This window comes from Haliaeetus leucocephalus, unplaced genomic scaffold, assembly GCF_000737465.1.
Source record: "Haliaeetus leucocephalus isolate CR32 unplaced genomic scaffold, Haliaeetus_leucocephalus-4.0 Scaffold68, whole genome shotgun sequence".
In the NCBI taxonomy this organism is placed as follows: Eukaryota; Metazoa; Chordata; class Aves; order Accipitriformes; family Accipitridae; genus Haliaeetus; species Haliaeetus leucocephalus.
The window spans coordinates 1,502,306-1,513,380 of record NW_010972504.1 but is presented as its reverse complement, the minus strand read 5'-3'; the positions used below and the strand labels follow the sequence as shown (position 1 = coordinate 1,513,380).

The following is an 11,075-nucleotide window of genomic DNA, read 5'->3' as shown; positions in this document are numbered from 1 at the left end:
GGGGGGGGGGGGGGGGGGGGCGGTGTCTGCGGAGAGCTTGGACTGCCTGGAGGGCTCTGACCACTACGGGAGAGAGCAGCTGGATTTAACTAATGTCCCTCTCTTCTCTTGTAGAACTGACATCTGCTGCTGAAAAAAAAAAATGGAAACCATGCATGAGCTGATCCCCTTTGCCAAAGAAATGCTCAGCCAGAAGCCCAACAGGAAGATGGTCAAGCTGTACATGCTGGGCAGCGTGCTGGCTTTCTTTGGTGTGGTTATTGGTCTGGTGGAGGCAGTGTGCAGTCCTTTCACCTCCGAAGGGAGGCTAGAGGAGGAGGAGGAGCAGAAACCTGCCCCGACGCGAGAGCAAACGCGTCCCCAGAAACAAGAGGATTTGATCTTGGAAAAGAGCAAGAAGCCGGCGGGGATGCAGAGGGCCCTGGTGACCAGGCAGCACGCCTCCTAAGAGCCCTGCGCCGGAGAGGTGCCTGCCGAGGAACCGAGCACAAGAGACTCTGCTGTCCTGTTGTACCTGGTGGTGGTTCCAGCAAGAAGAGAGAAGGGTTGGCTGAAGGAGGAGACCGCAAGTGCAAGACTTGAAAGAAGTGAATGGTTATATTTGCTGCTGTGCAGCAGTGGGGAAAAAATACCTTTTGTTGGTATAAAAATGTGCAAGATGCACAGCATGGTTTCTTATTTTTATTACAGATGCATTTTACAACATTTTGCAAAATCAATAAATATTTTATATGGTACCAACGCTCTCTTAGCTGCTTTTATTTTCAAAGCCTTCTCTTACCGATTTGCAAATAGGTTTCACTCACACCTCTGGCTCCTCTCGGGGGTAGCTGGGGGACCCAGGGAACAGTTGAGGGTGGTAGCTGCACCCTCCCAATAAAGCCCCCCTGAGTGAAGCTGCTCTGGGACTGAGGGGGGTGGCTTTTCCATACCTCTAGCAGCTGCTCCCTTCCAAAATGGGCCCACTGAGGCAGGGGGAGGAGGGGGCATTTGTCTCACATGGATGACAGACATATGCCCTGAGTTGGAGGTAGGGTTGTACTTTATGGAGTTATCTGGGTTTAGTGGCACAGATTCAGGTCTCTGCCATGGCCATGTGTGCCCAGAACTGTTTTAAAACAAAAAACAACTGTCCATCCCCTAGCAATGCTCTTAACAGGCTACAGCTGCTGCCCAGCTAAAAAACTTAAAAATCTTCTACCTTTCCTGGGATCCTTCCCAACCCACCACAGACACCTAACTGTGCAGAATAATATTAGCTTCCAGTATTATAGGGGTGTCACAGATGGAAAAACTGAAGCATAGAGAAACCTGATGGCACAGTCAGCCTGGAGGGTGTGGAACCAGGGATCCAAGCTTCAGGGCTGTACCCAGGGCACTGCCAGACTCATTGGAGGACTTTCACCTATTTAAAAATCTCCCCTGGGCTTAGTAAGAATCTGCTGCATTCAGGACTATGTCATGGTAGTCAAATAAACCCTCCAGACAGCCACAGCTGAAGGATCCTGACCACACTACAGAAGGGAGGGAAGGGAAATAGTCCCTGCCAGTCATGACTGGGGCAGAAAATCCCTCTTTACCTGCTCAGTGGCAAAGACATGGCCAGCAGGGCAGAGGTAGGAGCAGGCTACACATCTTGCACAGAAACTGGGAGATGTACCAGCGGTATGCCACTACCTCACTAAAAGCAAAACGATACAAACAGCAGGAGATTACGGAAAATGAAAAAGCGCTGCCTGACACCAGTGCAGAATGCATAGCTCCTCTCAGAGCTGCACAAGTTAAGATCAGAATCCGAAAATATAAGAACGCAGCTAAAGTTCACCCTTCCTTACATTTTCAGAATACATAACCAACAATTCATTTGGTTGACAATTATTTCTGTTAAAAAAAACCCACAGCAGCACATTGTGGAGGAGGAATCCTACCAAGACTGCACAAAAACTCTGTTCAAGCTTTGAATCAAGTGTAAAGTCCCTTTTCCTCATGGGGAAAAGAACAGAGTTCAATTAAAAATGGCCTTTGAGAAATCATTTAGTCCATAACCAAGCCTTTGGTCTCTGGCAAGGTTGAACAATCCAACGCCTCATTGATACCAATGGAAATTTCACGGGCAAGCATGAAGGAAGAATTCAGGCCTGAAGAAAGCCATCAGCTGACGAGTGTCTGTCATCCCCCCCCCATTCCAGCTTTAAGCAGGTTATACGTTTGCAGCACGGCCTCAGGGACAGGGAAGGCTGACCTGGAATTCCCTGTGACACGCTTGGTGCATGGATAAACCAGGGACCTGAATGTCTGCGGCTGTATCAGGCATGGAAATACTGCCAGGTCTGAACTCCCGCACATTACTGTCAATCAGAAGTGTTGCTGCTGCGGCAAGCAGAGCTAAACAGTTGACAAATGGATTAAACCAAGATGAGAATCACGTCTTTGTCCAAGGCAGCTGCAAACTCTGTTAATCACACATCGATTCCCAAGATTAGCGCTTCTCCACAAGTCATAGGTGTCTCATCCTGCTCTATGGGAAAGGGAAAATTTGAAAAGTGAGGAGACAGAGCTGGTCTCAAGCAGCCCAGCTTGTGAATCCAGAGGCGACCGGGGAGCTCCAGGCGAGCGCATCCAGGCTGACCTCCACCACTGCTGGGTTTGGACCTCAGGTTTGTCTTCACACCACGTACGGGGTCTCCTCGCAGCGTGCCAGCACCCTGCTGCCCACACCTCCGCTCCGCAGTTATCCAGTCGCAGGGTTTATGAGCTTAAAGCAAAGAGGAACAATCAAAATAGCTCCTCCTAAGACAGCTAACGAGATTAGACAGCTAAACCATGTACTGCACCGGCAGTTCTGGAGCCAACTTGGTAAAACCGTGTCCTGCAGAAGACAATCTCCTGCCTCCTGACGCACTGCAAGCTCAGAGGTCGTTACCTCCCACGTATTACCCCGAAAGGTCAGCCTGAGAGGTCAAGCCTACGCATTACCTTTTCCACAGCAGATTGCATTGATATTAGACAAGACCAGCTCTCTGCAGGAATGGTGAATTAGACACATATTAATGGCTGATTTTACCACAATGACCACATAAAGTCTTCTTTAAACCACACAATGATAAATTCAGAGTGCATGGAGGCTTAGTAATCCATTTAACATCACTTTAACTATGACAAATGGCAGACTTGCCAGATGCAGTAGATTAAAAGGCTTCAGCAAACTTCCCTGTCTTTAAACCATGGCACAACTCTTCAAACCAGCCTGTTTCACAGCCCCATCTCCTGAGCCCCCTCACATCTGTATTTCAACACCAGACAAACTGCAGAAAGCCCTGGCCAACACAACTGCCACAGATACAATCCCATGCAACCAGCATCCGCGCAACTGGCAACGGAGCACAGCGGAGTCATTCCAAAAGCCTGCTTGTGAATTGCAAAGAGAAATTTTAAGTACTGGGCTGTACCAGAGAGCAACCAAATGGAATAAGATGCACAGTCAGTACTAGTAAGGATACCTCAGACAAGCTACAGCACAGAAGCATATGGAGCGTTTACGACTGAGTTAAACCAAAGTCCCTAGAGATAAGCTCTAGAGGAGGGCCACACATTGCCCAAAGCGTGAATTAGATTGCTGAGCATCACATGGAGTTGATTTCTGTTATTGTCTTCCTTTTAAGACTTGTCTGAACCCAGTTTACTTTAACCTGTAAATGTGAAGTTTTCCTGGTGCATTAAATTCTCAGGAAAATTACAGCTGGCATGAGATCTGGTATTTGTCTGTACCCATCCTGCAACACCTCCTCAAAGATCTTATTTCAGCTTGGCACCATTGTCCAGGCTTTCATCATACGGAGTTGAAAGCCACCTAAAACCCAGCAGCCCTCCCTCACAGGCCAATTGCTTCAAGGGCATGAGCCGAATGTCATTAGTGAGTCCTCACTCACTATTTGCAGTTTGGACTCTGGATGTTTCAAGAGCTGCCAGGCTAAATTTAGGGGCCCAGATAAGCATATCAGCCTCTGCCATCCAACACCAAGGGCATTGGAAACACAGATAGCGGCCAAGACTCAAACCAGCCACAGTACCAACAATCAAATATCAAGGCAGCAATTCCCAATTTGGTCACACAGGGAAAAAAATTAATTTAGCACTTAGAAATGACTTAAACATCACACTATATTCTCTAAACTGGCAGTGAGTATAAATATTACGTCAAACCAAACCCGGACCTACAATCATCTTGAGTCTCCCTTGGGACCGAGCATGCATTTTCAGGAGCAGTGCGGCTGCGACAGCGATGGCGTTTGCAGGACGTCGGTACTGCCCACGTGCCACGTCCAGGAGCCACGGTGAGGCGGCGCACAGCCGTGCCAAAACACACACAGGTCACGGCCCAATAGCATCCTGTTGATGTGCACATCAGCCTAATGCGAGTATAACTGAGGGCAGCCCTTTATAATGGTGATATCCCTATCTGTAAAGAAAGGAATTAGATCTGTGTTCGTGGTAAAGTATGCTGGGAGAGTTGGGTATGAGAAATAATGGTTTAATGTCTACGTGATAAAGAAAGCAAGAGGAAAAAAAAAAAGGAAAATCCTGTGCATTTAACAAAGATTTGATAAAAAGCCAACTATCACTCAAAAGACAAAAAAAGAAGTGGTATCCCAATTCCTGCCAAGTGCTTTTGAGTCCCTGAGCTGCATGCACAAACCTGCCCAAGCCCCAGCCCTGCTCCTGGAATGCGTTCCCACCAGGCAGTGCCGGGCTGCGGGCACGGCGGGGGCTCTCCAGCAGCTCCCCTCTGCTGCTCTGCCTGTTTGTTGTCAGAACAAGTTTCCTTCACATATTCGTTTCCTCCAAGAGAGCTCCAGGCAGCACTAAATGAAGAACCTCCCTGCACAGAGCAGTTAGCACAACGCCGAGCATCACCCCTTGAAAAACACGGCTTCAGATGAGCGATGCAGAAGCAACCTGCAGTGGGAGCATACATCCAGGATCATTTGGATGAAGCCGTTTCAGAAGTAACAGGTTGCTCCTCCTTGCCCCCCCAGGTCTCCCTGTCACCGGGCCGGGGCCAGGCACACCATCGGGCTCCCCTCTGCCGAGGTGCCAAGGTTTGGCAGCAGCGGGGCCAGGACCAGCCGAGATCAGAAAACACTTCTCCGAAGTTGCCTCTTCCTGCCCTCCTCTCCCTTCCCTCGCTTCCCACCCCCAGGAAAATGTTAGCAACAAGTTCTTGAGTTGCATACAGCAAAACAAACCCAGAAAAAGCTGCGAGCGGGAGTGAGGAGCAGCAGTGCCCTGGGAGGGCGATGGGCAGGCAGCGAAGCACGGCCAGATCCAGTGGCTCCTGCTGCCACCACAGCCCACAGCCCTCCCAGGGTCCACACCAGCACACCCCCCCCTTCATTTCCACACAGGACACCCTAAATGGCACATACACAAATTTTCTTATATAAAAAAATTAAGTTTGGTCCAAAATATTCAGTGTTTCAGTCCTTTATTAGCAGCTACTTTGTTTCACGCAAAAATCCCAAACAAACTCACAATTCTTATTAAACAACACACCAGCAAAGCAGGCGCAGTGTTTGGCTCCGTAGCCACCGGGTTGCCTCCGGCCCCGCATGTCCCTGTGCAAAGAGCACGCTACCTTCCTGACACGCTTGCAGACGGTGCACAAAGGTTGACAGTTATTGCTTTACTGCAGTATCCTAACACTAGTAATAAACAACAATAGCTGAAAAGAGCCTTTCTCCCTGCCGGCAACACAGACAAAAATCACAGCTGAGGTAAGGTTAATTAGTTCATTTTTTTTTCAAGCCAAGGAATGAAATGGTTGCCCCATAATCATGACCCAAGTTCGAAGCAAAGGAAGGCAGGAAAAGGCAGAGTGACCGTACTGGTGTTATCTGACCAAGGGTGGGTTAAGTGCTTCTTATCAGAGGTTAAGTTGAGACTGCAGTAGAAAGGCAGAAAATAAAAAAATAATCTATAAAGCAGAAGCAATGCCAGAGAGTTCCACTGCCCTACCGGGTATGCCACTAAATTAAATCATCTTTATTTTAAAGCTGCAATAGAGGAAAAAAAAACCCAGACAACTTTATTTAAATAATTCTTTCTGGCTGGTTATAGTAGAGAGGCCTGAGAGGGACAACCCCAGCATTGTGCCCAGGTAAATCAGAGCATGGCGCAACCCCCGCACTGCAGATGAGGCTCTTGTCCCAGCAAACAGGGCTTTCCCCCCCCGAAAACGCAGATGCTCTAGCAGGGCAGCTCCAGGAGCACATGAAGCTCCCACAGCTTGTCCCCATCCCATGTACCGCAGCAGGTACTGGTACTCTGCGATAAAGATCCCAGCATCAGACCAAGGCTGGAACATAGTTTATACTTAGTGCATGAGATTGATGGCATTGAATTTGCTGCTGCCCAGACCTAGAGAGCCAGCAGATTTTATGTGGTTTTTTTTTTTCCTCAGACTATGTTCACTTAAAAACAAGAACAAAGCTCTTGCAAAACTCAAAGCAGGAACCATGGCAGCAAGGACCCTTATTTCTCGGCAGAAAACAACATTCAGTATTTCATTGCAAACCTCCCTGTGCCTGAACGGCCCCTTGGCTTGGAGCTGGAGCGGTTGCACCCCTGGTGACAGGTCCAGCTCAGCCCCTACTCCCTCATCTGCTGGCAGGATTAGATAGAGATGAAAAAATAAACCCTGCCTCAGCAAAGCATTTTCGGAGCTGTTTGGGGGTGATGCGCATCGCTGGGCGCCTGCTGCCCACCATCGCGGCGGCAGTCTGGTGTTTCGGGGCGCAGAGCAGCGATGCCCCAGGGAGCACGGGACCCTTGTTGCAGGTCCTGCTGCGTGTCCCCCCGCAGCACCCCGGCCCCCAGTCCCTTCCCCGGTGCCCGACCCGCCGCGAGCGATCCGACCCGGCTTGCATCTCCGCACGCACCCCCGTAGCGTGCCAGCAGGAATAAAAGACGATGTTTAACCACCTGCACTAGGCTGCCTCTGATGTTCTCAGAGTGAAACTTGATGCTGCTCAGCAAAGACACACCTCTTCCAGGGTGTTGTGCAAAATTCTGCATTTTTAACGTAGGACAGGAAATATGACAAGAGCCAGGCAGAACCCAAACAGCCAGCACTGCCGGTTAGGCCGAGGTTTGCCAGCTCCGGCGGGGAGCAAATCAAAGGGTTTGCTTCGCTTATCTACCCACCCGTGATTTTCCAGTGCTTTGGGAGTCGCAATTCCTTCGCTAACAGGTTTTAAAGGACCGGCTTTGCTGCTTCCCTCTGGAGCAGCTCCGCAGAGGGGTTTTTTTTTTTTTCCTCCCTTCTCTCTCATGCTTTATTTCCCGACTCCACAGTGGGATGGGTCGGTTGCAAAAGATTCTCCTTCCCTTTTTGGGATTGGTTTTGGCCTTCTGGTTTTATTCTGCGAGGGAGAATTTCAAACCGGGTAAGTATTAAAAGTGAATCTGTCTTTAAGGAAAAATATTAAAAGCCACATTTGAGTGTTTTGCATAGAAACTGTACAGAGCTTGGACCAAACCCCCTCTGAGCCTTTGTGTGGTGGCTGATACTGGAAAGCTGTTTTAACAAAGATTTGAAATCAAACTGAGCAAGTAATACGCAGAAATACTTCCTGAAGGAGCAGGTGAGGCAGGGGGTCTGAGATGGAGAGGGCTCTGAACACTCCGTTTTCCAGTGTGTCGCAAAGAATTTATAAACATGACTTTTAAATGTTGGATTTTGAGTTTTGAAGCATGCACTTAGTGGATGATTTTTATTACAAAATAGTCGGGGTGTTTCTAAGTTGCGTCCTGACTTGTGGAAAAAAAAACTGCTGAAAGAGTCGAGCGCTGTCCCCGTGTCACTGCATTCATGAGGAGCTGCAGCTGCTCCTCAGCGCAGCTTTTCCCAGCTGGGAGAAGAGACATCCTGGTGCCGGATGCTTTGCACTTGCAGCCTCACTTCGCTTCCAGTTAACTACTTTGAAGGGCGTTAGGGGATTTGTTTTGTTTTGTTTTTAAATAGCATTTGGATAAATTACATCCCTGTGCCTTGGTCCCCAGAGATGCTGAAAGGGAAGCGGGTGATTGTCACCGGAGCAAGCACTGGAATTGGCGAGCAGATGGCGTATCACCTGGCGCGGATGGGATCCCACATTTTGATCACAGCACGGACAGAGGCCAAGCTGCAGAAAGTAAATGGCAAGCTGAGCACTCACACATGCATGTTCATGGCAGTGCACACACAAATATATGAAGGCCAATCTCACATCACAGGTACATGCATGAATACATGCACGTGTGATTGGCACGGCACGAATACCAGATAGGCACAGTTACATTCGCGGGTATGCGTACTTGTGCTGTCTGGGGCTCCTGCATGCACAGGAATCCCTCTCCTGCAGATACATGCACTCTGCATAGCACATATTACGGTACTTGAACTTGCTTACGTATGAACACGTATCCCCATGCTCACAGGCTCCCTCAGCACACACACACCCTCATTCCACTGCAGTGATATACAGGCTCCTGCTCACCCTACATGCATGCAATTCCAGCACAGACTGCACCGATAAAGAGCCAGACTGCCTTGGGTAATGCATTCGCCAAAGGAACAATTTCTCAGGCTCCCTTTGAAGCTTAAAAGGCTCCAAACATACTTCTGAAGCCGCCGTTTTAAGGCGGGGACACATCACAGGCAGCACAGACACCCTCTTCTGCACTGCAGGAGGTTTCCCAGGGCAAGGAAAGGGCTTTCTGACACGGAAAGGGGTTTCTGACACGCTGTGTTGGTGTGGCAGGTGGTGGAGCGGTGCCTGGAGCTGGGGGCAGCCTCGGCACGGTACGTCAGCGGCACCATGGAGGACATGGCCTTCGCCGAGCACGTGGTGAAGGAGGCAGAGACCTCGCTGGGTACGTTTACAGCCTGCTCCCTGCAAATGACAGCGGAACGCTGCATCTCGCTTGGCCGTGCTGCTCTTTGCCATGTGCCTGCTTAAAAAAAAAAAAGTGGGAGAGATTTTTCCCTAATTCTGCCCTTTGTGGTCCCACTTCCCCACCCGGCTTCATCACTCCAGCTTAGGCTGAACTGCGCTCTTGATTTCAGCTCTGTGCCCTCATGACATCCTGTTCCAGTATTATAATCCTGGATTTCATCACCCCCAGCTACTGTGGTCCGAAACCGTCCATCAGGCCCACAGCAGCCTTGCTATTGCGGTCATGGGTCACAGCTGCAGAAATGCAATATTTCAGCTCTGCATGGAGCGCTTCCTCTCCCACCCTGGGCCCACAGAAAACTCAAGGGCGATCTCCCTTGTGCCATGGTGTTTGTGTTTTGAACAAGGGGGGGAAAAAAATCACAATAAAATTTTTACTGTCAGCCACAATCTGGACTATATCCCTACTCCAGAGATGACAGGCCGCAGCTCCGACCCTAAAACCTGTTTTCTTCTGATTACATTTATTCTTCTCGCAGGAAAGGCTCTGTTTTGCTGGTTGTAGCCCTCTCCCACCCAGCACTAATGCCTGCTCCTCTGCTTGCAGGAGGCCTAGACATGCTGATTCTTAATCATGTCGGCACGTCGTACTTTGGTTATTTCAACGGGGATGTTGGGCATGTACGAAAGCTCCTGGAGATCAACTTCCTCAGCTATGTGGCAATGACCACATCTGCCCTGCCCATGCTGAAGGAGAGCGAAGGCAGCATCGTAGTGGTTTCATCCATGGCAGGTGAGTGGGGAGCGAGGTAGGTGACATGCGATTCAGTCAAAAGACACTGTGGGCTGATTTTCAGAAGTAAGTACCATGCAGAGACACCAGGCATCCTAAAGGAGCCACAACTGCTTACCACACTATAAAAAAAAAAAAAAATCCAGATCTTTTTGTATTTTCTCGATGGAATTTGTTCTCTGATGCAATCCAATCACCACAGCTTGCTTTTTGACCAGCCCTGTAACTACACCCCACACCCTGGTGTCAGGCTCATTAAAGCAGCAGAGCTCATATACCCCCAGTTTTACGGGGAAAAGCGGAAATGCAGTAATTTCTCACTGCATGGGTTCTCTGGCTGTCATCTTTGTTTGGTAGGTCAAGTTCATGCTAATATTTGTAGAGTGAGTTATCGACCGACTCTCTTCACAAAAACACGACTCTGTTCTAATAAATTTCTGTTAAGTCAGGAACCTAAATTACTAACAGATGTCCCCACTCACAGCTGGTATGTTAGTTAGTCTTCTGGTGATCAGCTCAGCTCTGTGTCCAGAGACAAGAGTTTAAACTTTGCTCCATCTCTCCCCCCCGAAGGTCTCATAGTCACTGCTGGTTGCTCATACCCTGAGCAAAGACATGAGACATGGTGTTGGCCTTAAGACCTTGAAAGAGCTGGAAGCTGACGGGAATAGTTGTAATGCTGCTGTTCAGGTGCCAGGATGACATTTCACTAACAGTGATGTCCCCTTGGGTAAAATTCTTTTTCTGATGAAGTGCAAAACAGGGGTTTAGGCGGAGCAGCTTTCTGCGCTGTAACAGAACTTCACTCTGTGTCCAGGTAAAGTCGGGTTTCCCTTTACGGTCCCCTACTCTGCGACTAAGTTTGCCTTGGACGGATTTTTCAGCTCCCTGAGGCAGGAATTCAGCATTCAGAGCGTGAACGTTTCCATCACGCTCTGCATCCTTGGCTTCATCGATACCGGTAAGATCAGTGCTGTCCGATCCAGCTGATCAGGAGCTGAGCGTCACCTTCTCAGCTGCTTCTCCGGCCCTTCGCCTCTCTCTGCCACCGACTCTCCGCTGTCACCTCTGCTTTTCCTCCCGCCCTGCTGTCGCGCGGGTGCATGCCAAACACCCTCTGCTCTCTCCTCCACCAAAAAGCGGTCCCAAAACTAACTTCTCTCCCCGTGCTATGCAAAACCAGCCCCCGCCGGTTAGGCGCAGCCTAACGTTCCATGGGTCCAAATGGAAGTGCCGGCCACCTGCCTCCCACTAATCCCATCTAGGGGTGGGAAGCTGGTGAGGGGCCTGGAGCGCAGGTCTTGTGGGCGGCTGAGGGAGCTCGGCGGTTTAGTCTGGAGAAGAGG

The 11,075-nt window shown here is 49.5% G+C and overlaps 2 protein-coding genes across 2 annotated transcripts in view; both read left to right on the top strand.

Moving 5' to 3' along the window:
- Positions 1 to 121: 121 nt before the first annotated feature.
- G0S2 (G0/G1 switch 2) lies at positions 122 to 730 on the top strand. Its single transcript, XM_010579024.1, has one exon. It carries the CDS (start codon positions 143 to 145, stop codon positions 446 to 448), a length of 306 nt encoding a protein of 101 aa, XP_010577326.1. The 5' UTR covers positions 122 to 142; the 3' UTR covers positions 449 to 730.
- A 6,311-nt stretch (positions 731 to 7,041) lies between these two features.
- The window catches only part of LOC104839469 (corticosteroid 11-beta-dehydrogenase isozyme 1-like), a 4,764-nt gene continuing 730 nt past the window's right edge, over positions 7,042 to 11,075 (top strand). Inside the window, exons 1-5 of the mRNA XM_010579778.1 lie at positions 7,042 to 7,445; positions 8,062 to 8,192; positions 8,802 to 8,913; positions 9,544 to 9,729; positions 10,547 to 10,715. Of these exons, the coding sequence (XP_010578080.1) occupies positions 7,358 to 7,445; positions 8,062 to 8,192; positions 8,802 to 8,913; positions 9,544 to 9,729; positions 10,547 to 10,715 (686 nt within the window). The 5' untranslated portion in view covers positions 7,042 to 7,357. The remainder of the gene's footprint in view (positions 7,446 to 8,061; positions 8,193 to 8,801; positions 8,914 to 9,543; positions 9,730 to 10,546; positions 10,716 to 11,075) is intronic.

Coding starts and splice junctions, on each gene's coding strand:
- G0S2 (XM_010579024.1), top strand. CDS start 143: ATGGAAACCATGCATGAGCTGATCCCCTTTGCCAAAGAAATGCTCAGC.